The 26059-nt window shown below is 57.6% G+C and overlaps 1 protein-coding gene across 1 annotated transcript; it reads right to left on the minus strand.

The window, feature by feature from the left end:
- Nucleotides 1–9135: 9135 nt before the first annotated feature.
- On the minus strand, nt 9136–14901 carry TMEM119 (transmembrane protein 119). The gene is made up of 2 exons (XM_021703539.1): nt 14851–14901; nt 9136–10639 (listed from the first exon to the last, which is right to left on the minus strand). The coding sequence occupies exon 2, from the start codon at nt 10625–10627 to the stop codon at nt 9788–9790; it is 840 nt and encodes a 279-aa protein (XP_021559214.1). The 5' UTR covers nt 10628–10639; nt 14851–14901; the 3' UTR covers nt 9136–9787.
- Nucleotides 14902–26059: the final 11158 nt, after the last annotated feature.

Consider the following 26059-nt stretch of genomic DNA (forward strand, 5'->3'; position numbering starts at 1 on the left):
CCACCATCACCACCACCACCATCACCTCCACCATCATCACCACCACCGTCACCTCCTCAACCACCACCTCCTTTACCAACACCTCCACCACCACCCCCACTTCCTCTACCACCATCATCTCCACCTCTACCATCACCTCCACATCCATCTCTTCCTCTACCATCACTCCACCACCTCTGCCACCATCACCACCTCTACCTCTACCATCATGACCACCTCTGTCACCATCCCCTCCACCTCTACCAGTCAATATTGATGACAGTCAGGGGACCTGGGCTGGAGACCTGCCTCAGCCATTACCTTTCTGGCTAACTGTGTGTCTCAGTTTCCCCATTTGTAGCTTGAGTGGTAGGACTGTACCGACTGTTTGCAAATGACACTCCCCTGAGCACTAGGGGCCCCTGCAGGGTGCAAAGGGAGGCAAACAGGTGCCCTCTGGGTAGCCCATCCCCCTTCCAAAATGCACCTCTTCTTTTATTCAACTTCTGTTAAGATTCCTGGTGAGAGTTTATTAGAACAAAGGATTCTGTGGCTCGAAAGAGTTGAAAATCAGCAGATACACAATCAATACAAGCAGGGACTAAGGACAGAACCAGGTAATTCATGGGCAAAGAACTCTGTAAGGAGAAGCCCCTTTCTCATCAGCAATCAGACAGCCGTACCTAACCGGACAATGGAATACCATTTCTCACCTATCAGATCAGAAAAACACTGAACGCCAGCAGTGTTGTCAAGGATGTGGGGAAGTGGGGGCACTCCTAGACCCAGATGGGAATGGAAACTGGCACCGCATTTTGGACCGGTCATTTGGCAGCACCTGTGAAAAGGTGATGCATGTACCTCTGACCCGGCAATCCCACCGGAAGGACCTACCGGCAGGAGTGCTCCATGCATCTGCAAAGACAGGCACATGCAGGACCTCCTGGGAAATGTGTGAGGACACAGGGCCACCCAGCTCTGCCATCTGTGACCGCCCTTCATGAGCTTGCCCAGGGCCTGCTGTGGCCCCCACATCTACCCAGAGGAACCCCGAACTGGCTCCATTCTGGGGACACCCAAAGGCCAGGTGAGCGGAAATCTGGGCTCACACCTCAAAAAAGTGACTTGCTTATGTAGGTCCATCACGCCAGGGCTGCTCCCCGGAACTCAGAGCTCTCTCCCTTCACGTAAGGTGGACCACAAACCACAAGTGTGACCTTGGACCCATCAGCTCACTTTCACCAACAATTCGCCAAGCAGGGATGGTTTTCTCATCGGCTAAAGGAAGCTGATCAAAGCGACTCCATAGCGATTTTTCAAATGAAATCATTTACGTGAAAAGACAATTGGGAAATATTGACTATGTCAAGACTGACACCCACCCCCACCATGTTCCAGGCCCTTGCCCCCTCCCCCGCACCAACCCAAAGCAAATTCTCTCTGAATACCCTCTCACTTGGCAGGAGCACCATCTACCACTGCATCACTGCTGGGTATATAGACAGCCTCCCTTTTTTTTCACTTATAAATGACGCCGGCATGAACATCCTCAAAGATCCACGCATAGGCTGGCTCCGGAAAAAAACTTCTGGGGTGAAGGGCAAGGACACGTACAACATTGGTCAATGCAGCCATCTGACCCTCCAAGAGAGTCGTTCATCTTCACTCCGGTCTGCTGAAACCCAGACCGTGCGAAGATCAAATCTGGACAAAGACAAGATGTTCTTATCTTAGGAGAGGTCATGGGAAAGAATTCAAAAGTGTTTCTAACTGGCTCCCCAATAGCTGGCCCTGTCCTTCCAGCCAGAGCTCTGCTGCAGGCCAGGCGGCGGGGAAAACTGGCCCTTGGGCCCAGCCTGTTAACTTAGGTGTGATAGAAGAAAGGACTTCAGTAGGGAGGTGTTCGCAGATGCTGGAGGCAACCCAAGGTGCCCAACGAATTCCTCTAGGGGTCTCTTAAAACAGGGAGAGAGGGCAGTTTGAGCTCCCTGGGAAGGATTAAAGGGGGTGGCGGGGCGGGGGGGGGGAGGAAGCCAGGTTCTCCCAAGACCTTCTTGTCCAAGAATTGAGTGGCTCTTCGTACTTGGGGGAAATGGCATCCTGCAGCGCTTTCCCCCAGGTGCTGACAATAACGCCTCACACAGGATCGCAGCGTTTGGAGCCCACCAGCTGGTTGAAATCCAGAGGAAGACTCCTTCTTCCCTTTGCCAGAGACTCGGCTGTGGCCCAGGGAGGGCAAGCGACTTGCCCCAGGCAGCACAGCCCCGGAAGGAGTAGAGCTGGACCCCCACCCCCACCCCGGGGCACCAGACCCAGAGCCAGTGCCTGCCCAGGGCTTCCCACCTGCAAGTTCATGTCTCCGGAGAGCCCCAGGGCTGTGGGCTTGACCTCCAGACCCGGTGGACTCTCAGAATCCCCACACATGCAGCATCCTGGGCAGGACCAAGGGCGCCGGGGTCCCAAGGGCCGTCTGTCTGCTTCTTCACCTGCCATGTGACCTCGGGCCGGCCCCCCACGGCGCACTCAGGACCGTGGGAACAAAGGCGCCTGCCCAGTGCGGCTGCCAGGAGCTCAGATACCAGCTCCGCCAGCGCCAGCAAGCGGGAGCGCGCGCCCTCTGTGAGCCTGGAGGGCCGGAGGCGGGCTGGGGGCTGTGGTCCGAGGCCTTTTTGCCCCCTTTCCACCGCCAGACCACGGGCGCCCCCCTGCGGCACCCGGCCACTGTGCTGACACCTTCTGCCCCAGCTGAGCTGCAGGGCCACGTGGAAGTGTGGGCGCCTTGGCCTTGGGCCTCTGCTCCAACCCCGTTTCCTGCATTCATGCACTCACCCATTCATTCATTCATTCATTCGGGAACAGGATTGCAGGCAGAGCATTGGCCATGAGGTCCAAAAGCCTCAGGAGGTTCAAAGCCCCGCTCAGACACTTTCTGGCTGTGTGAACTTGGGCAAATCGCTTTACCTCTCCGAGCGTCCCTGTCTTCCTCCATAGAAGGTGGGTATCTGTGCCTCCCTCAGCTTTGCGAGGACCTGGTGTATAGAGAGTCCTTAGTGCTGTGCCTGCTACACAGTAAGTTCTCAAGAAGTGATGGAAACTGGACCTGACAGTGGGATTTAAACATTGACCAAGGACAGAAGTAGGAGATTGGGGGCTGAGGGGGGTTTTCAGAGAGCCTCATCTCAACCCTCCCCAGGGTGGGTGCAGAGATGTCCTACGTCCCAGTGTCACCCTTCCTCTCTGCTCCCCAATCAAGGAGCGACTCAAAGGGAACTCAGCACTCCTTGCTCAGCATTAATTGAGCACCTACTGGGTACCCAGCTCTGTCTGGGCTCTGACCCGCAGTGCTGGTCAGGGAAGCCACAGAATGTCAGAGATCAGAATGGCCGGCAGCATCCTCTTCGCTACTTCCTGGCAGTAGGAGCGACAAAGATCATCAGAAAGGCTAACAGAAAGGGAGCCCTTTCTCCACACTAGGTCCCGGGGCCCCGAGCTCGAGGAGCGTTTTCTCATCTGAGTCTCGCAACAGGGCAGGACCTGAGCTTTCACAGGTGAGACGCTGAGGCTCCAAAAGGGGGGCAGAAGCTGCCCAAGGTCACACAGCTTGGAAGTGGAATTGAACTCAGATTTGACTCCAAGTCTTTTAGAATGCAGATACCTTATGTCCTTCCCCCCTGCGCCTGAAGGAGTCTCCTGCCCAGAGTCAGTGCTGAGAAGTATTTGGCTTGTTTCATAGATGGGAACCCAACGGAGAGGGGAGCAGAGATATTCTAGGTCACCTGGCAACTAATCTAGCTGGGTACCCCCCCAACCTTTCCCACTCCCCAGAAATAGCCCTGGCACCTGCCCCAGATGGGCCTGAGTCCCTGGGCTCCCTGACCCATGTTGTCAGCCATGCACACTCCATGCACACTCAGCCGGACAATGTCTAAGTTCTAACTGGGGTCACCGCACCTCAGAGGGAACAGCTTCCACGGGACCCCTGGCCCCCATCAGGTGCCAAACCCCCACAGAGGGGCACGCGGGGTTGGGGATTGGTCTTTGCCCAAAGGGCAGCACGAGCCTCTCTTCTCTCTAGCCCCGTCCTTCACCCCCTCCTTGGGGTTCACGGGACTTCCCTGGCTGCTGGCCTTGTTCTGCTTTTGCCAGCATTGCCAGGACCCTCTGCCCTGCCCCCACCCCAAGACAAGATGTGATGACGCTGAAGTTTCAAGCGTCTAAGAATCACTGACCTTATGATCTGGAAAGAAGAGGTGACTCTCAGAACAGCGAGACACTTGGAGACTGACATTTCCCCCTTTTCTTCGGGCACAGCACTTCACAGTTTGTAGCTAACAGCAGCTCCCATTTACTGAGCACCCATGGGGGGGCCTGTTCTAAGCACTGGAAGTGAATGAACTCACCTTCCACCACCTCTCTGACGTAGGAGCCATTATTCCCATTTCACAGATGAGGAAACTCAGGCCCAGAGAGGTGAAGTGACTTGCCCAAGGTCACACAGCCGGGTAGTGGCCGAGTTGAGATTTCAACCCAGGCCGTGTGAAGCCTGTACCCCTAACCACCATGCCCCGCCATCCTACACATTATAAAGTGCACTCACAGCATTCTGGGGGGTGGGGGGAGACAGGGCAAGGGCTGTGGTCCCAGGACTTTATACGTGAAGAGCCTGTAGTTCAAAGTGACTTGCCCAAAGTCATGCAGTTAGGAGGGTCTCCTGGTTCCTTATTTCTGTGTCCCACTGTCTCTCCCTCTCCTTGCTGTCCCCAGTCCTCTACCCCTGTACAATCTCAGTCCCCCTTCCCCCCTGCAGACCCCCTCGCTGAGTCTGGTTCCCCAAACCCTATGGCAGAGGCTGCAGGTGGCCGCCCATAGACCTGGACCCTCCAGCCTTCCAGGGCACCCCAGGTGTCCCTGTGGGGCCCCAGTGGGTGGCAGGATGCCCGTGCTGGGCACTGCAGAGGCCTCTGGCATTAGGGACCCTGGCAAGAGCAGATTTACAAGCAGGACTATTTTATACTTTGCAGCTGCCGCTGTAAACCCTGGACCCATTTGGGGAGGGGGAGCAGCTGCGGGGGAACCCCCGTGGGGCCCTGGAGCCAGTGCCAAATCCTTCCTGCTATTTCTGAGCAGCCGGAGGAATCCTGAAATTAAAACCGCCCGAAAAAAAATGACAAATCCCTGTCCCACTCCACATCGACCTGCTTCTTCCCCAACAGCAGATGAGGAGCTACAGCTGAAGCAGAGCAGAGCTAGACACAGCACCAGACCGCCCACCAGAGACCCGGATTCCTGGTCAGCTCTGGATGGGCCCCAGTCCCAGTCTGCTCCTTGGATGTCCACATATGAAATGTGGGGGGCTGGTCTAGAGCAGGATTTCTGAGACCCTCTGAGCTTCACAAGTTCCCTACAGTAACTGAGCTCAAACATTCCCACTTTAAGGTTCAATGCTCCCACTCCTGGCTGTGTGACCTTAGACAAGTTACTTGACCTCTCAGAGTCTGTTGTTTTCATCTGTAAAATGGGGGCAAATAATGACCATCTCATTAAGAAGGTTGGAAGGATAAAATAAACAAACATCAGTAATTCCAAGCAGCTTTATTTATAATAGCCACAAGCTGGAAAACCACCCAAACGTCCATCAGCAGGTGAATGGATAAACAAATTTCAGTACATCCATACAAGGGAATACTACTCAGCAGGAAAAAGCAGTGAAATGTTAATACGTACAATAACATGAATAAATCTCAGAACATTCGTGCTGCATGCAAAAAGCCAGATAAAAAGAGTACACTATATGGTTCCATTTATATAAAATTCCAGAAGATAAAAATGAGTCGTAGGGACAGAGAGCAGGTCAGTAGTGGTCTAGGGACTGAGGTGGGGGGGAACCAGCCAGCAGAGATTGCAAAGAGGTGCGAAGAAACGGTTAGAGGTGACGGACATGTCCATTATCTTGACTTTGGCGATGGCTTCATGAGTATACTCGTATGTCCAAATGATCAAATTGCCGTTTTAAATATGTGTAGTTATTGTGTGCCAATTATACCTCCATAAAGCCGTAAAAACTAACATCAGTAAAGCACCAGACATGTATAATAGAGCATTTATATATGGCGGCCATTCCTGTTATTAAACACTGTGGTTGCATCTAGATGATTCTTTGATTCGTTTTCATCTCCTCCACTCAAATACAGCTTCAGATCTGTTGTGCCAATGGTGCGTCCTCAGTACCTGGCACCGTGCCCCGTGCCAGGGGGACAGTGGTGAACAGCCCCCCAGGCAGTGACCGTTGCCCAGCAGTACCCTTGGACACTCTGATTTAATCGGCCTTGGGGGGAGGGGGGCACCCGGCTGACTTGGTCGGTAGAGCATGCGACTCTTGATCTTGGGGGCGTGAGTTCGAGCCCCGTGGAGATTATTTAAATAAATAAATAAATAAATGGTCTGGGTGGAGCCCAGGAGGTACGACATAACAAAGCTCTCAGACAATCCCAGTGTGCAGGTTGAGACCCCTGCCAGGTAGGGTAGGATCATCTCTTTACGCACATGGAAACGAAAGCCCAGAGAAGTGAGGACATTTGCCCAAGGCCACACAGCTACGAAATGGTAGAGCGGGCATTGACAAAGGCAGTCTCCCCCCAGGGCCCAAACTACCCGAACCACCCCAAGAGGGTGCAAGACCATGTGCCTAGTGCAGAGCTCCCCGGAGACGTGAGTTCTGCCCCTCGTCCTCCTGCCTTGGATGTGACCCCCAGCCAGCGAACACCCAGCCCCTTGGGCTGATCAGAGAAAGGGCACGCGGAAGAGGTCCCTCCAGCACCCCGTGGACCCCCCCGCACCCCCACCCTCCAGCCCAGGTCTCCCCCTCGCCTGGCCCCAGCCCACACGTACCCCCAGCCCATCTCCCCCCAAAGCTCACCCTCCGCTGGTGCCTGGCCAGATGTGTGTCCACCCTAGAGGGGCTCTAAGCAGGAGTGGGGCCCTGCTCTCTCCTCCCCAAGGGCTTCATTCACGCATTCATTCATGCAAGCAGCTGTCGAGCCCGAGCCCGAGGGAGAAGTCACTCTAGAATCAGATGATGGGGCGGGGATGCTGGCTCTGTGACCTAGGCAACTGACTTCCCCTCTGCGACATGGGAATCACAGCAGGATCCCTCTGCTCGGGTTGGGAGTCTCAATGAGTAAATGATGTTCAGGGCTTAGAGCAGTGCCTGGTGCGTCACAGGTGCTCATTAGCTGTGAGCAATTATTAATAGGTATTGAGCCCAGGGGAGTGTGGGAGAGAGTCTGGGTGGGGGCTGTTGGGGAGGGCAGGTGACAGCTAGGCTGGAAGCTAAAGGAGGAGGGGGAGTTAACTGGACAAGGAGGGGGTGTGGAAGGGCATCCTAGGCAGAGGGAATAGTAGCTGTTAAAGCTCAAAGGTGAGGGGGAGGTTGACGCCTGCTCTGGGCTCCAACTACCTCCTGAGTCCCCACCCCCATCAGTCCCGAGGGACACAGGCCATAACTAAGGCCGCTCACCTCATGTCCTCTGGCAGGCCCATTAATGGGGAGCCATTGACCAGGGAGCTGCTGATTGCAAAAGTCATCCCTGCCTCCTCCCCAGGAATCTCTAACATCTGCTTCTGTCTTACCTGAGTTTAACCTGTTATGGGGAAGCTTAATGCGTACCCCAGCCACACCCAATCATCTAGGACCCTGCAGGAGCTCAGGATCTAGGAGACAGCCTGTCATACACAGAGAGGTTGAGTGGTTTGGCCAGAGCCACACAGCATTCAGGTATCCACATTGGATTTTCCCTACATTCTTGGGCGGGAGCGGGTCTGGGCTGAGAAAGGGAGGGCCCTTCCCCGCTGCGAGAGACAGAGGCCATTGTGTGTTATGAAACCCAAAGCCGGCCCCCTTTGGAAGGGAAGTGGGGTCAGCGGAGGGAGGGGCTGGGGGTGGGGGGATGGCCTCCCTGCCCCCCTCGCCCCGGGATCTAGCACGTGCTCCCAACGCAGCCACATCTGGATTCCAGCTGGCAGCTCCAGGGAGGAGGGGGAGCAGTGGCCCCCAGGAACTTGCCATCAAAGGCAAGCAAGAGCCTGGCGGGGCGATGACACAAAGGCCAGAGCCGCCCCCAACCCCAGGCCAAGGGTGCCGGGAGCGGGGCACCGTCCGTGAGCCCGGTTCTAGTCCTCGGCCTCGCTGCCAGCAGACGGGAGGCTGAAACGGGAGACGGGGCTCATGTTTCCTGGAGAAGGAGGCGGGTGGATCTCCAGCAGCCACAGTGCGCAGCAGAACCGCTCTTGGAAGCCGGGTCTCCGTGGCCGCAAGTCCAGGGCTGAGCTCAGCCTTGGGGGCAAGAGCTCCCGCCACATTCCCATGGGGGACCCCGTTCTGCCCTCTTTTCACGAATCATCTCATTCCGCCTCATCTCATTCAGCTTCTCGGGCCTGCCTGATGTGTCTCCCCCAGAAAGCTGCCCCACCCCATGGAACAGCCCAGAAGAAATACCACCACCACCACCCCCCCCAGCAGACTCATTCCCCCTCAGAAAAGCAGCGACGCTCAGGCCAGAATAAAGGTTTATTGTGCTGGTTTGCTATATCTCAGCACCTAAAAAATTGTGCAGAGGTTGGGGGAAGCCCAGACGGAGGGATGAGGAAGAGGACCGCCCCCCACCCAGAGCCTCCCCAAATCAGGACGGAGCTCAGGCTCCCTTGTCGAAGGCTAAAGAATTCTGTGAGCTCAGGCTACCAGACACGCATGTAAGCAAAGGGTCGGGGGCTAGGGCCCCCCTGCTCCAGGCTGGGTGTTAGAAACCTTCCCCTACCCCTTCAGAATCCCCCCAGAGTGGGACCCCCTTCACACACTGCCCCCCCAGCTTCTGGGCAGCTTTGGGGGCCTGACAAGAAAGGTTCGATTCATTCACCCCATGCCCATAGCAGTAACGGGATGAGAAATTCATCCCCAGGCAGAGATGCTTGGCAGAACTTGAGCGGGCCTGAGCCCCCGGACCCCACAGCCCTAACCCCAGAGCAACCACAAACTGGGGGCACCTTCAGGAACATTTGGGGCAGTAATTTCCAGAGTGTGCTCTGCAAGATTTTATTCTGTAGCTGTAAAAAAAAAAAACAAAAAACAAGCAAAACCAGATTCCACAGGGGCTTCTACTAGAGTATTTGCAGAGCCCTGGGGTGCTCTAAGGTGGAGGGGGTTGCAGGGAGTGGAGAGGCAGTGTCTCCTCAACTCACTGGCCCCCAAAATCCTTTTTCCACAGAGTAGCTCGGGGAACCCAGCCTTGGACATGCTGACGTAGGGACCTGTCATGATGTGTGCACGGGCCTCTCGGAAGCTTCCTGACTCCCCAGACCCACTTCTGCAGTAGCTTTAACTGCTTCCGCCCGGGTGAGGGGGGGGGCTGGGGGGGCCTCGGCAGGTCCCAGTCACCCTCATCCCAAACTCCTAGTTACTCTGACTTGTCTTCCCTACTTCCATGGAAAAGCGGCAATGTTGGCACCATCCCGGGGGACCGTGGCATGTCTGCCCAAGTGACGGGGCTGATTTCGTGGGATATGGTATCATGAATATAGTGGGGATCCTTCCCATCCCCCCCTCCCCAGAGACGTTGTGTTTGGGGCCGCAGGGGCAAATGGTCCTGGGACCCGGGGAGATTCCTGGGGTACGCTGGAGACCAGCATCTCTGCCTGCAGCAGGGGGTGGCCAAGGAGGGGGTGTCGGGGAGCAGCAAGGGTCAAGGGCCTTTCCACACCCATGGAGGTGACCACGAGGAGTCCGACAGTCGGGGCCAGCAGCCCCAGAGGCCTGTTAGACCTTGGGGACGACACTGCAAGCACAGGGGCTCTCGGGGGGACCAGCGGCTCCCCTGGCTTCCTGGGCTAACAAAGGAGCCGCTTCCGGCTCACCTTGGCCTTGGCCGGCCTCCAGGGCCCCCTCCGCCACCGCTGTGCCCAGCTCCTCCAGCACCCCTGGTTTCTCCGCTGGGCTCCCACATCCCTGGGCCTCCTGGTCCGCCTCCCGGCCGCCGCTCTCCTCTCCCTCTGACTTGCCCTCCATCCTGGCTCCATCTCCGCTGCCCGGGGCAGCTCTGGCGGGGGACCTGAGGCTCTGGGTGGCAGCGAGGATGTCAGCCTGGAGCTGCTGGGAAGAATCCAGGGCCTCCTCGGGCCGGCCGTCGGGAGCCCGGTCGGGGACCTCGCTGAAGGTCCGGGGCCCCCCGGCCCGGTCACTCTGGTCCACGTACCTCTTCTTGGGGAAAGACGAGGGGTAGTAGGCCGAGGCCTTGTGCTTCTGGCGGGTGATGAGCGCGGCGCAGACGATGAACATCAGCAGGAACACCAGGGAGCCCACCACGGCGATGAGCATCACGTACTGGCGGAAGAAGTCCACGATCCCGTCCAGGAAGTTGGTGGGGGGCTTGGGGCCTGCCAGGGGCGTGGGCTGGGGCCCCACCGATGTGGGACTGAGGGCCGGGGTCCGGGGCGGCGGGAGGCTTGGGGAGGAGGCCGATGAGCCCTCGGCCTCCCCGCTGCCCCCTGTGTCCTCCAGGAAGGCAGCGTGCAGGGGCACGGAGTAGGCCACCGCGGGCAGGACCCTGAGGAGCAGCAGCAGAGATACCACCAGCCTCGGCACCACCACGGACGCCATCTTGTCCCAGACCTGTGGGGCAGCGAGGCAGGAGAGGGGTCGAGGTGGAACTCCAGGGCCCCGCGGGACACAGAGCGCATTCTAGCGGGCCTCTTCCCTTGCCCTCCATATAGTGGACACCGTTCGTTCGCACGTGGGGTTCTTGTCAGCCCCTCCACTTCATCCTGAGCCCCCGGACGGACCCCCCCCACGAGGAACCCCACTTCACCCTGAAGTCCTAGAGGGCAGGGACTGATTCTCATTTACCTCGGCACTCTCAGGGTTTCATACCATGTCTGGTATACCGTAAGTGCTCCATAAATGCATCCTGACTGACTTGGCTGAATTAATAATAACTTACCCTTTCATTGCTTACCACGTGCCAGGTACTATTCTGAGTTTCTTACGTAGAATGTCATTGAATCCTGAGAACCACCCAATGGGGGAGGTACTATTATTATCCCCAGGTTCCAGGTATGGAAACTGAGGCTCAGAGGAGTGAAGTCAGGCAAGAGTGGGGGTTTGGAGCTAGGCACTGAGGGAGAAATGGTTGGGTCGGGCCGGGAGAAAGTAAGAAATGGAGCAACGGAGGGAGCTGACCCCTCCTCTTCCAGGGAACCCTCCCCAGCATCTCCCGGCCCTTCCTTGGTCCTTGGTCTCCCTTCTCTGGGAGACTCATAGGTTTTGAAGCTTTCAGACTCCCTGAGCTCAGGAGAGGGCCTGGATGCCAGGAGCCGTGGCTCACCCTCACCTCAAGGCGCAAAGCAGGGCCTGGAGGCCCAGGAAGGGGTGGGGAGAACCCGCGTGCCTGAGACGAAGCTGGAGCCCGAGTCCTACGGCCACCACTAAATGGGAACCAGATGAACCCCACCCCTCTCTCCCTCCCCCCGCTGGAAGGCTGCTCCCAACATGAACCCCCAGACCCCATCTGGCCCAGACAGCCAGGCTGACTAATACATTCCACATGGTCCAGGTTTGCGGAGGAGGCCAGCTCCTAAAACATGGGCTCTCCCCGCCAGCCCGAGGGAGGCTGGGCCCTCAGACAAACCCAGGAGCCCCTTTCTCTGCACCCTCGTGGGCTGTCTGTCCCTGAGAAACCCCTCCTGACCCGGGAGAGGCTTGAAGCGCCAGGACAGAAAAGCCTTGGGATCCCCTGTCTGACACCCTCTCTCAGGGGACCGAGATGGGGGACAGGGGCCCGGAGGTGAGGGGCAGGCCCAAGGCCACAGAGCGAGGTCCTGGGCTGGAGGCGGAGGTCAGGTTCCCAACACCTGGGCTGTGTGTCCCCTTGGGTGCCCAGTCCTCAAGGCCTGCTTCCTAAAAGGGCCGGCAGTCCTGGCCTCAGGGGTCACCGTGGGGATTTGGGGAGTGAGGTAGTTATGATGTCAGGACATTGAGCGGCTTCTTCCAACTGACCTGAGGCCTCCCAATTAAGTAGCACTAATTGAAATTAATTGTACTGACGTCAGTTGGGACAAACTGGCTCAGATGACCAGGAAAACCCAAAGGTAGTTCCAGGACATAAAAAGAGGCAAAACTACTCAGAGTTTCGGTTTAAATGGGGGGAGCTGATGATCCTGTGCTTTCATCGCGGGGGAAGCCCCCACCCCCTTTGCCGGGGCTCAACCCTAGAGCAGCCCTAGAGCTCCACCTTAGAGTCCAACGCTGTTGAGGGGCTGGAGGTCCCCAGACGGACAGTGACTTGCCCAAGGACACACAGATGTACCTGTCAGAGCTGGGATTTGAACCTTTGTCTGGGTGAGTCTGAGAGTCCACACGCTCACACCACACACACGTACATATATACGTACACACACTCACACACCACACATACACACTCACACACATACATACCACACACCATACACACAGACACACACACACACACCCTGCACACGCGCTCTCATGTGCCCCGGGGCCGGCCCCCAAATGAGCTGGCACCGCTGGATGACACCACGCGTCAGCTGGAAGGGAGGGGCCTTCCCGGCACCTCACATCGAACGTCCCTGCAGACGGCTTTGATCTTCAGGGTCTTCGTCCGCCGGTCACCTCCCTGCCCTCCTGCAAGTCAAGCCTGAGAGAGACTTGGTGGTGGCGGCCGAGGCTTCTCCCCACAGAGGGCGGCTATGAGCGGCCCCGGGGGCTCCAGCTGGGTCCCGCTCCGCGGGCGGCTCCCTCTGGGCCTCACTGTCCCCGTCTGTAAGTTGGGAGGTCGGCGGGGAACTGACCACAGAGCCACATGGCCCGGGGGAGACGACATGCAGAAAGCGGCCGGCACAGGGTAGCTGTGCACCCAGGAAAGGTCGGGGCTCGAGAGCAGCTCCATTTCGACCCCAGCAGAGCCCGGGACGAACCCCGTCCTCCCACCAGGCGGGCGGATGGTTACCTTCACCCAGTGTCTAGACCCGCTCATCGCCCCCCCCACCCCGGACAGTGACCAAGCTCTCCACCCTGCTGAGTGAGAGCTCAGCTCTAGCCCCCCAGGAATCCGGGACACGGGCACGTGTGTGTGTCTGCACACACACACAGGCAGACACACACACAGAGACATACACACACACACACAGACACACACACGACAATGAGCTGGACAGAGGGAAGTGCCCCCTTCTCCCCGGAGCCTTGGGGTCAGGGACAGACGGTAAGGAAAGAGACCACACAAAGGATCACTGGCTCTTAGAGGCCGAGACCCCGACTCTCAGGTCCCCCACACCCCTCAGCCTGGCTCCCCAGGAAAGGAGCAGGCAAAGCGTCGGGGGTCAGCTGGGCCTCAAAGGCAATGGCTGTGTGGCCCTGCATGACCTGCATGAGGAGCCCCTGCCCTCTGTGGGCCTCAGTCTCCCCTCTGTACAGTGGGCACGCTGGCCCGGACAGCCCCGAAGTGATCAGTCTGCCCATCAGCTGTCCCCGCCGCCTTCCGGGAGACGATCAGCCTTGCTTCCCGAGCCCTAATGTTTTCCAGGGCTCAGAAACGCACAGGCCACTGGGAGCTGGGGTCAGGCCAACCCCTCTCGTTTTAGCCAAGAGGAAACTTAGGCCCGATACTGGGAATGGCCGGCCCAGGGTCCCACAACCAGGGGAGAGCAGGTTGGAATAACCCCAGGGGAAGTCACCGCCCAGCCCCGTGTCCTGGGGTCGGGCACGTCACCTCTGTGAGCCTCGGCTTCCATATCTGTGCAATGGGGCTAAGGGCCACCTCCCCGGACTACTGTTAGGACAAGAAACAGCAGTGCCAGATGAGGAGGAGGTATCACTTCGTGGGCCCCACAGGATTGTGCAGGACCCGCAGCTTGGAGCTGGGCCTCCCTCTAGAGCCCATCTCACTTGGGGTTTGTGGTTTTAAAGGTGATGATGCAGATGATGCAAATCTACCCCTAGGGTCTCCGACCGAGGCTGAGGGGCCAGAGCCACTGCCCCACCCCCACCCAGAGACTGGTGGCCGGAGGGGGAGGGGCAGCCCACGAAAACCTGGCTTCAATTAGTGGCTTTGGGGGAGGAGGGTCTGGCTGAAGCGCTACCCCCCCTGCCCCAGGGCAGCCTAGGACAGGGACTCGGGCCCCTTGAAAGGGAGGCCCGGAGAGGGCAGGGGAGTCCTGAGGCTCAAAATATACATCCACACAAAGCAGCAGCAACATGGACCCACAATATACGGACACACAACACAGACACACTAACCTGTCTCCCAACACACACACACACACACACACACACACACAGCAACAGGGACCCACAAGGCCCAGACACCCCAGAAAGTCTGCACAGCCCAGCAGCACGGACACACAGAGGGCGCACAACAGACCCACAACGGGCTGATTCTCTGGCCACGCGGGCCCACAGACACAACCCCCTGACACACACTCGGTCCCCCACAGACCACAGACGGGGTAGGGGGAACACCCCGGGCCACGCGACCCTCCGCGCTGACCCTGGGACAACCACCCTGGTGCCCACTTTGCGAGAACACCTCCCCTCCCGTCAGACCACAGCTGCACGCGCACTCACACACACACACGCACACGCACACGCACGGGCCGGCCCCGCACGCCGGACGCAGGGAAGGTGCACACGCATTCCGCCGCCCGAACCCTCAGCACAGATCCCAAGCGCGCGCGCACACAGCATCCGCCACACGCTCAGAAGGCACAGAACTTAGAGACGCCCCCAAAGGGCTTGCGGCAGGCCCCCAGTCCCTAAAGCCCAAGCACCCCCAGGCTCCCCGGGGCAGAGGGGCGGCCGGGACTCACCAGTCCGTCCGTCTGGCCGCACGCAGGGCCTGGGTGCTCCCGCCAGGTGAAGCGACGGGGAGTGCCAGTTGCCGCTGCTCCGGGCCGGCGCCCCCACCCCCGCCGGACCCCGCCCCCCGCCTCCCGCCCCCGGGCTGCCGCCGGGCCAGCTTGATTCCATTAAGAGAGTTTGGGTGGGGACAGGGGAGGGGCGGGGCTGCGCTCGGCCACACACACGATCCCCCCCTGCTCCCTGCTCCCACTCCCGCAGGCGCCCCTCCAGCTCTGCGGAACGCCAGATGGGGCACTTCCTCCCCGACCCGGGGTCCCCAGCGCTGGCCCCTGCGGACAGACAGACAGGGCTGTCCTGCAGCGCCCACCTCCCCCCAGAACAGCGAGCTGGGGGCTTGCCTCCCTTCCGAAGGGGCCGAGGTCAGGGAGGTTGGCGGAGGGGGTGGGGAGGGGGTGCCTGGACGTGAGCAGGAACATCACTCCCCACCCCCCCCCCCCCCCCCCCCCCCCCGCCCCCGGCTCCGCCCGTGACTCAGGTTTTCCAGAGGCTGGGGTGCAGGGTGAGAGCGGAGTGTGTTTCAGGGAGAGCACGAGCAGCGGCGGCCCGAGGGTCAGGGCCTGCAGCCGGATTGGAGCTCTGGGGCCCGCTGTCCCGCCCCGATCGGGCTCTTCCCTTGTCTGGGCCTCAGTTAGCTCATTTGCCAGGGTGGGCAGGAAGCTTTCTGGGCTCCCTCTGGCTCTGACACTCTAAGGTCCGTGGCCTGACCCGGGACCCCAAATGGAGTAGCTAGAGCAGGAGTCCTTGGGGAAGGGGGGGGGCCCATTTCACAGGTGGGCAAAGTGAGGCAGGGTGTAGTCAAGTGGCTCAAGCAGGAAACTGGGGCAAGCCAGTAGTAGCCCCTGAAACTGGGATCTCTGGCTGACCTGAGGACTCCAGTGGGTCAGCGGCCCTTTGCATTCATTCATTCACACGCCCCTTCATTCGTTCATTCAGCACATGCTTAATGAACATCTGTAGTGTGCCAGGCACCGTGCCAGTCAGGTTTACAGAGGCAAATCAGACACAACCCAGCCCCCGAGGAGCTCTCACGCAGAAAGCGGTCCATAGCAGGAGAGCAGTCAGGCCAAGGGCTCAGGGAACCCCAGAGCAGGCAGAGGTCCCGAGAGGAAGAGGCCGGCAAGTTCTCCTGGAGGACATGGCTGTGAGCGAGCAGAGTCTGAACAAGAGACTCGGGAGAGGCATCCCAGGTGGAATAAAGGCAGAGGGGCCGGAATGCCATACTGTAATTATCTGAGGCTGGAGCATGAGGTGGACAAGAGGGAGGAGCAGGTAATGAGGGTGGCAGTCAGCAAGAGCCAGGCTAAAGTGTCAGAACGTCACTCTTCCACAAGGCAGTAGGGAGCCACGGAAGGTACAGGGCAGGGGGCAGTGCGTGAATCCACAGTTCCGGCCCACCCTTTAGGAACCAGGACTCCAGTTTGCTGTCATTCCTTCCAATGGTCCCAGCAACCCCTACTCACCTCCAAAAAGGGGGAGGGGACAGTTGTTTGTTTGGAAAATAAAACCAGAGAAGTTCCCATTTTCTCTCGGGATCACCCCCAAACCCTGCATCCTCAAGGGAACAGACGACCGCCCACCGATGGACACACACAGGCCCCCAGGTGCCAGATGCCGCCTGCACACATGTCGAAGCAGCTGTATTGCTTTCGAGATGGCCAGGGGCCAACCCGGGGCTCCGGGGGAGGAGCCCCTCGGCCGCGTCTGAGGGCTACAGGGACTCTGACCCTGAGAAATCAAGAGGCAGGGGCCGCAGCCCTCCCAGACAGGGCCTGCCCCCAGTTGGGATGGCCCGGATGCCCCCCGCCTGAGTCAGGGTCCTGTTCTGTGCTCCTCCTTTGGTGGCAGGCAGACAGACATGGGTTCAAATCCTGCCTCCACCGAGTCCTGCCTCCCACAGAGCCTCTGTATTGTCATCTGTAAACCGAGGACAGAGAATCTCTACTGCTCACAAGGCTGCGGGGAAAAGTCAGAGGGGCTGGAAGGCAGGAAATTGCCTGGATGCCAAGTGTATGAGTTTCCTACAGTCGCTGTAACAAATGACCACAAACTCAGCGGCTTAAATCAACACACATTTATTATCTTACAGTTCTGGCCGTCAGACATTAGAAATGGGTCTCGCTTGGCTGAAAGCACAGTATTGGCAGGGCTCCGTGCATCCCCGAGTCTTCGGGGCGGAGGGAGTCTAGAAACCACTTGCATTCCTCGGCTTATAGGCTCTTCCTTGGGCGGCAGCAGCCTGAGTCCTCATGCTACCGTCTCTCTGGCTCTCTTCCAACCTCTCTCCCAATTTCAGGGACCCTTGGGATGATATTGAGCCCACCCAGGTAGCCCAGGATGATCTCCCCATCTACTATCCTTAACTTAATCCCATCCACAAAGCCCTTTTGCCATTCCGGGTAACATATTCAGATCAGCAGGTTCCAGGGGTGGGGGTGGGGACATATCCAGGAAGAGGGTCATATTCTGTCTCCTGCACTGAGATTGAATATTATTGCTTGTTTCCTGCAGAGCTGGAGTCATCCACCCTCCAAAGCGCAGAGTTTTCCTCTCCTCCATAGAGCCTCAGGCCCAGCAGGCTCCATGAGTGCTTGGGGAGAGGCGGAGAAAGAAGCAAAGCCCATTGGACAGATGTGCAAACTGAGGTTCACAGCAGTGTGACCTCGCTGGGATCCAACAGCATGTGGGGATCCAGAGCCCTTTCTTCTTCACCAACCACTGTGTCTTATCTGGAAATGAAACTGCCAGGCCAGTGACCTCCCACCACCAAGGGGCCCGTTCCCCACAGTAGGGCCCCTGTACAGCCTCCATCTGCCCCGTGCAAGTCCTATCAGACCATGTCAATGCACACGCGCATGCACACAAAGACATGCACGCTCTCCTGAAGCCAGACATCCCAACCCACAGTGTGAGCACAGCAAAAATGTCAGTCCCCCCGGGAGAAAAAAGGATCCCTGAGTTCCAGCCCCAGCTCATGCATCAACTGTGGAGGGTGGGCAAATCCCTGGCCCTCTCTGGGCCACAACTGAATGGGTTGGACTAGACGTCTGCCGCAAGCCTGCCGACACTGAGGTTCCAATGCTCTAACATTCGTTCTACAAATTTCTCTTGACATTTATTTTATCCCCAGCCAATGCCAGGCTCTGGGAGACAGTGACGAGCAAACACAGGCCGAGAGCTTACAGAGTAGAAGGGAGACCTGCAATAAACAAGTAAACAAACAAATGAATAACTGCACGCTGCGCTAAGAGCTGGGATGGGGCAGTTCTGGCGCTGTAGGAGGCTAATCTGGTCCCAGAACTCATGGGAGCCTCCGTGAGGAGGTAATGGTAGAGCTGCTCATGAAGATGAGGAGGAGGTATTCAGGAAGGCAAAGGTGCAAGAGAATTCCCAGCAGCGAGGAGAGCACGTGCAAAGGCCCTGAGGTAGATGGCACCCAGTACCTTCAGAACAGTTCCTGAAGGTTATTATCAATTGGGAGTAGATGAGCCAGGTCTGTGGGGTCTGTTTTGTGCATTGCCATATGCCAGCATCTAGGACAGTGCCTGGCACACAGTAGGTGCTCAGTAAATGCTTACTGATGTGTGCATGACCACTATGACCTCCCCTCTTGCATTCCCAGGTTTTGACAACCTCATGCTCCTGCCATTCTTTGTCTATCCGAGGGCCTCACATTCTACATTCTCCAGTCCCAAGACCTGCTGTGGGGCCCAGCCCAGATGATCCCAACCCAGATGATCCCTATGGCCCACGCTGCCATGGCTCCAAGGGGCGCGGGCAGGTCTGTGGCACGGAACAGGCCAGGCCACTCGTTTGCAACCTATAATTCCAGCTTTGAAGCCATTCAGAGACTCCACCCTGTGCCCGCCGTACAATTAAGAGCTATGCCCCCGCCCTGCTGAACAGCCATGGCCGAGGAGGCAGAGAAGGGGAGAGAAACCCCCCACATCTCAAGGCTCTGCCAAGGTCCTCCCCAGTGGAGCCCGGAGCAGGCTGGCCCACCACAGCCCCTAGCTCTAGCCTCTGGTGGGCTCAGAGCCACCTCTGATTACCCAGCCCTCAGGCCACTGGGGCCTGGCCTCCCGGCAAAAATATCCCAAGCCTTTCATGTGGCTGGAGAGGCCTGGGCTGTGGCCCCATCACAGCAGAGTCCTGGCCTTCAGAGGAACACCCATGGCGTGGCCTCTGGTGGGGTGCTCCAAAGAGGCAGAATGCGCCTCGTCTGGGCAGGCCAGAGCCCTAGGTGTGCCGTGAAACCTCCCTGGGCCTCAGTTTCCCCACCTGTGAACTAGAGAGGTTTGCTCACTCCACAGCTATTTACTGAGCACCTACGCATGCCAGGACCTGTACCGGGCACAGAGAGCCGTAATGCATTGTCCTCCACGCCCCCCTTGCTGCCACACCCCTGTGTGTCTTGGAGCCCAATCGTCACTACCTCCAAGAAGCCCTCCCTGACCCCATCCTCTGGAGAAGGAGATCAGCAGCCTCCTCCATGCTCCTGCACCACAAGGCTCCCCACTCGGAGCGCTGAGCACACTGGGCCGTCGTGGACTGTTGACGTAGGACTCTAGACAGTCAGCTTCTTGGGTCCAGAATCAGGGCCTTTTCTGTTAAGCTATCCCCAGTACCAGTGCCTGGACACAGCAGGTGCTCAAAAAATGCCCTCTACTGGCTGAATGACTTCACAGATGGGGAAACTGAGGGCCTGGGAGGGGAGACACGGACATTATTTTGCTCTGCACCAGCTCCTGCATAGGAACAAGACAGACCAGGCCCCTGCCTCAGGGAACTCCTAGCAGGGGGGACAGATGAGACACAGGTCAACAGGCAAATCAGGAAGATAACCCCACACTGAGGAATGCTACCGAAGAGATAGAAAGATGGAGTAGCTTAGAAGCAGGTGGGGGCAGGTGCCTGGGCAGCTATTTTAGCAACTGTGGTCAGGGACAGCCTCTCTGAAGAGGTTTCTGAACTGAGGCCTGCAGGATAAGAGAAACTAGGCACTCAAGGAATAGGAGGAAGAGTTTCCCGGGCCAAGGGAACAGCAAGCGCAAAGGCCCTGTGTGGGAAAGGGCTTGGCATGAGGCCTCTTCCAAGAAAACAAGACTGGGTGCTGATCTGATAAGACCCGGCAGTAGTTAGAGCTTGGAAACGGGGAGACCTGCGTTAGCTCCTGGCTCTGCTCCTCACACACTGTGTGACCAGAGCCTCAGTTTCCCTTCCTGCATCAGGAAGGGTCATCAAGCTCTGTCATTCAGTGATTCTCAGTAAAATTTCCACTTTTTTGTCCACCCCCAGCAAACAACCGGACCCTCACCCACCATGGATGGGAGAGAAGAACAGCACAACCTCTTTGGAAAACAGTCTGGCAGTTTTTACAAAGTTAGCCGTCCACTTCTCGGATGGTCCAGCAATCTCTTTCATAGGTCTATCTACCCAAGAGAAATAAAAACACACACCTAAACAAAGACAAAAGTGTCCGTAATTGCTTTAATCCGTAAGAGCAAAAAATCTAGAAACAACCCCAGTGTCCACCAGGAGAAAAACGGATGCGCAGACTGTGGGACGTCCATACAGGGGAGTGCTTCTCAGCAATGAAGGGAAGAGGCGGGACACATACAGCTTGGAGAAGTCCCATAAACACGCCGAGCGAAAGACCTGGACCCAAAAGAACACACTCTGGGCGATGCCATTCACCTGACCTTCTGGAACAAACGCAAAACTCAGCTAGAGAACAGAAGTCAGAGGAGCAGTTATCCTTGAGGGGCTGTGGGCTGGAAAGAGGCACAAAGGGACCTCCTGGGGCTAGAAGGAAATGTGCAATATCTAGACCTGGGTGGTGGTTACATGGGTGTGTGCGTATGGAAAAATCAAGGTGAACGCTTCAGCTTTGTGTGTTTTACTTAGGTTGTGACTCAATTAAAAGTTTTCTTAAAAAAAAAAAGAGAGAGAGAGACCTCTGGATCCCTCTTTTTTTGAGGGGGGCAGGGGGAGCCTGTCGGATCTCTGGCTTCCTGGGGCCGCGGTGGCCGGCCAGCTGCGGGCTGCCTTGTAAACATTTACATTTCCCCACGTGGTGTCAGCCCCGCAGGGAAGCCATCCAGGAGGGCAGGAATGTAAACACGGGCTGCAAGCACCAGGTCTCGCTCTCCCCCTCCGCAGACTGCCCAGTGGGTGCCCTTGGGCAGGTCGCTCCCCAGGAGTCCCCGCTGCCCCGCCCCACCTGCTACGCCATCGCCATCACGGGAAGGAATTGAGAAGATGCTTCTGAATTCCTTTGCAGCACTGTTGGAAATGGGGGCCCTGCCCGACTTTGAGCAGAAGGATGCTGGCTGAGAGGGAGAAGTGGGGAGGTTTGGGATTGAACTTCAGGGGGTCCTAAGTCACCCAAACAACAGTACATCACCCCACATTTCTCCTGCTTCCTTTCTGCCCCCTCGCTGTACACTAGGACCTTCTGTCCCATCTTCCTTCTCTCCCTTCTTTCCTCTTTCCCTCCCTCCATCCCTCCCTCCTTCCTTCCTTTCTCTCTCTCTCAATACTTACTGAGCACATACTACATGCCAGACGCTTCCCAAGCCCTAGGGCTATGGCAGAGAACAACACAGATGAAAATCCCTGTCCTCCTGGAGCTGACATTCCAGTGGGACAAGGAAGACAGTTAAAGCGGTAACTTAGTAATATCTACGTGGTCTGGCCGGGAGAAAAGTCAGGGACAGGGTGACGTCCCAGCAAAGCCCTGAAGATGAGAGAGACTGAGTCAGAGACGATCAGAGGAAGAGCATTCCAGGCAGCAGGAAGAGCAAGTGCAAAGGTCCTGAGGTGGGGGGTGCCTGGCATTTTCAAGGAGTGGAAAAGAAAAGTGTTTGGTGTGGCCAGAACAGAGTGAGTGAGGGGACAGTGGGAGGAAGTGAGGTCAGAGGGCACCAGGGCCAGATCACAGGGCCTCTGCGGGCATTGGCAGGGGTTTGGGCTAATATTGAAGATGAGGACGGCCAACCATGGGTCCCTGTGTGTGCAAAACCCTCCACCACTTCTCTCCTTTCCTTGCATTAAGCTCTTCTCCTCTTTACCCACCCCAACACACACTCAAGGACACTAAGAGATGGTTCGAGGTCTCATCTCTGGGGAGGAGAAGGAGCTCCATATGAGGCCCCGACAAAAGCCACACAGATCCCCAGCCCTCCCCGTGGCTCCTTCCGCCCTGACCACCTGCTTCTGACTCAGCTGGGATGGGAAACTTGGCTGGTGGGGGCCCCTGCTGAGCCACCTGCTCCCGGCAGCTTCCCTGGGTTCATCTTCGGCAGCCGGGCCCGAGGGCATCCTCACAGAGAGGGCCCTTCCACAACACCCAGATCCGCCCGCCATGGGGGAAAGGGCCACGTGGGGGGGATGGCAAGGAGGTAAAACCCAAGACCACCTGCCCTTCAGGGACCTCTGGGATCTGCTGCTTTGAAGCTGCGCGACCTGGGGCTAGGTTACTCAACCCCTCTGGGCCTCAGTTTCCTCATCTGTAAAATGGCAGTTATAATAATAAATAAATACATAAAATAAAAATAATTATTAAAAAAAACCCACGGGGCGCCTGGGTGGCTCAGATGGTTAGGTGTCTGCCTTCGGCTCAGGTCATGATCCCAGGGTCCTGGGATCGAGTCCCACATTGGGCTCCCAGCTCAGCGGGGAGCCTGCTTCTCCCTCTGACCCTCTCCCCTCTCATGCTGTTTCTCTCTCACTTGCTCTCTAAAAAATAAATAAAATCTTTAAAAAAAAAAAAACCCACATCCCCGGGATTATTATGAGGAATCAATGAGCCTTGGCACAAGGCACTAAATAAATATGCTAATAATAATAATAACAGCAACCAAGTGACACAAGGGACAGAGAATGGGAATCACACCATCTGGACCGCAGCAAACACAGAAGCCTGGCATACAGCAGGCGCTCCATAAGGCTACTAGATGGAAAGGGCAGAGCAATTAGCCCCGCCCCCCACCCCCATCCGCCAGCAGGTCAGTTTGGCAGGGGGTGCCCTCATCCTTGGAGGGGTGTGCATGCAGGCCCGGGCCTCCCCTCCACACCCCTGCACCCACCACGAAGCTGGGGCTCCTGGGTGCGGGCAGCGGGCTGCTCTCCCCCGGGGTTAAGCCAGACCTCCCTGAGCCGGGACACAAGCGGACGCTGGCCAGGGGGGATGGGCCCCGACAGCTGGAAACATCTGGTTTGAATTGTCGGTTGAAAGCCCTGGCCAGGCAGCCAAGGAATTTGTGAGCTAATTTTAGGCCAAAAGACAGAGAGCTCAGCAGGGCGGGGGTTTGCTCCCCAAACCACAGGGATGGGGCTTCAAGGTTGAAGGGGACAGGGAGGCCGCCATGGTGCAGCTCAGGTGGTCCAGGTCTGCCCCGAAGCCAGGGACAATCTCTCCCCAGATGGGCCGTAACTGGGTACCGACAATGTGCCAGCCACATGTGTGGTCACCTCCCTCGGCCTTGGGGTTAGCACCGACTCATCTCCCCATTTCACAGGTGTGGAAGCTGAGGCCCCCAGAGGTTAAAGAGTTGCCCACCGTCCTGCAGCCGGGTACGCAGTGGAACTGGGATTCGAACCAGGACTGCCTGACTCCAAGCCCTACACCGGACGCTCCCTTGGTCTCCGCCCCCGGTGCTTACATTTTTGTCAGTCCCATCATTTTGCCTCCCTCCCCACGCCCTCGCAAAGCCTCCCTTGCTGTGTGTTCATTCAGTAAATGTCCCCTGAACCTCTACTGCCGGGCACTGGGCAGTGACGAGGGGAGAGTGAACGTGAGGGACAGGGGCCCCTGAGCTTGCACAACAAAAATCGGTATCTCAACATTACTACAGGCAGTCATCAGCGCCTTGAAGGGAAAAGGGGGTTGTTGGAATGAAGACCTATGGGCAGGGCTGCAGAGAAGGCCTCTCTGAAGAGGGGACACCAAGCTGAGACCAAAAGGATGGGACAATGCCAGCCATGTGGACATCTGGGAAGAGAACATCAGGTAGAGGAAACAGCAAGTGCAAAGGTCCTGAGGCAGGAGCATGTGAAGAAGAAAGAGCAAGAAGGCTCATGGGGCCAGAGCGCAGTGAGAGGGAGACTATTGTCCTACGTGTTCATTTGAACCCAGTGATTTGCTGAAACTCTGCAGGAAATCACATGAAGCCTCTCCCTCTGGAGCGGCCCAGTGGCTGGACAACAGGGTCTCAGGAACGAACCACCCCCAGGGAGCACGGGGGCAGCCCGAACCAGCGCTGAGGCTGGAGGGGAGGGTGGTTCGCGGGCACGTGGCTGCCCTGGCAGGGTTCATGTGCCTCGCAAAGGGCCCTGTGTCTGTACCACTTTGGCACCCCGGTCTCCTGTCCGGAGGCCCATTTCTCTCTCCTTTCTTGGGAAAGGCAGCCCTGAGCCCATCCCGCCGCCCGCTGACCTCGGGCATGGGGGTGCAGCTCTGCAAGCTCCTGGGTGGCAAGAGTGAGGGCAGCTCCAGCCCCAGCCTCCCAGCCTCCAGGAGGCTACTCAAGGTGGCTGGCACACAGAAACCCCTCTGCGTCTCCAGAAACCTCTGGGAAGGGGCCTTCTGGGCGTCTCTCACTGCCGAGTAGGGATAGCCGTGTGTGTCCCCCTAAGTACTACCGGCCTTTTGGACCAGACACTTCTTTGCTGTGGGGGGCTGTCCTGGGCACTGCAAGGAGGGGGTGGTTAGCTGCAGCCCTGACCATGTGTTCGATGCCAGGAGCACGACCAAAGTATCCACAGACAGGTCCAATGTCCCCCGGGGAGGGCAAAGTCGCCCCCAGGTGAGGACCGCGGGCTCAAAGCCTTCCTGTGTGGGCAGCAGTAAGTCGATGGTTTACTCACCAGCCGGGGAGGCTGGGACCCCCAGAGTTCCCAGCACTTATGGTTTTATTCTATTTGTTGAGAAATACAAAGAAAACAGAAAAAATCTGAAAGAAGCAAAGAAAGCTCAGCTATCATTGCACACCGGGTGGCTAGCCTCTCAACAATTTGGTGGACTGCCTTCTAGTCTTCCTTCCACTCTTGATAATCCTAATAGCTGTGATCTACTGAGCACTTCCTCGCTTCCAGCCTCATTTCATTCAGCCTCCCGACACCCCCGGCGGGGCGATACTGTTCTTATCCCATTTGCCAGAGGAGGAGACCGAGGTTCAGAGTCCACATGATGTTACATCATGGGCGTTTTTCCCTGCTGTCCTTCAAAAACACTTTCATGCCTATCCCACCAGGTTGTCCAGTCACCTGCTTTGTGCTGGGGTCATGCTAGAGGCTGAGTCCATGTCCCTGCCTGCGAGTGCGCCGCCTCCCAGGAGTGAGCGTGGGGGCCAGAGGCCGAGGCTGACAGCTGCGAGGGGGGCGCACGCCTGTCCTCAAGGCTGGCCCCGTTGGGACCCTGAATCCACACGCCACCTTGCACACAGTGGTTTTGGCTTTTGTGAGCTGCCCACAGGGAGAGGCACAGGAAAGGGTGGTCCCCACAGGAGCTGTTTGTCGTTCTGTTTTCTGCCTGCTCTGTGGGGACCGAGAGCATCCTGGCCATTACTAAGTGGTGCCATGTTGAAAAAGGACCACACTCGGGACGCCTGGGTGGCTCAGTCGGTTAAGCGTCTGCCTTCAGCTCAGGTCATGATCCCAGGGTCCTGGGATCAAGTCCCGCATCGGGCTCCCTGATCCGCGGGGAGCCTGCTTCTCCCTCTGCCTCTGCCTCTCTCTCTCTCTGTCATGAATAAATAAATAAAATCTTTTAAAAAAAAAAAGAAAAAAAAAGAAAGAAAGAAAGAAAAAGGACCACACTCTCTTCTGGGCAATCCCATTCCTGCCCATAGCTTCGGGTCCCATGCTCCTTTGCAGCCGCCGAGCGCAGCATGGCACCAAGGATGGGCAGAGCCCAGTGGCCGCTTCCCAGCACCTCCCGCCCTCCTCTGTGGGCTGGCCTCCGGGGTGGACTCTGCTCTGTGGCCAAGGGGCGATCAGGTCAAGGGTGTGGTTTTGAGCTCTGGAGATTTCAGGGAATTCCCAGAGTTTAATCCCGGATCTGTGATTTTTCAAGCTGTGTGGCCTCAGGCAAGTCATCAAACCTCTCTGAACCTCAGTTTGTTCCTCTGTAAAACGGGATTACAGATAGGACCTACC

The sequence above is a fragment of the Neomonachus schauinslandi genome, chromosome 14, assembly GCF_002201575.2.
Source record: "Neomonachus schauinslandi chromosome 14, ASM220157v2, whole genome shotgun sequence".
NCBI lineage: Eukaryota > Metazoa > Chordata > Mammalia > Carnivora > Phocidae > Neomonachus > Neomonachus schauinslandi.

What these genes read in the sequence shown, in the direction of transcription:
- TMEM119 (XM_021703539.1), bottom strand. Translation starts at nt 10,627, where the DNA reads ATGGCGTCCGTGGTGGTGCCGAGGCTGGTGGTATCTCTGCTGCTGCTC.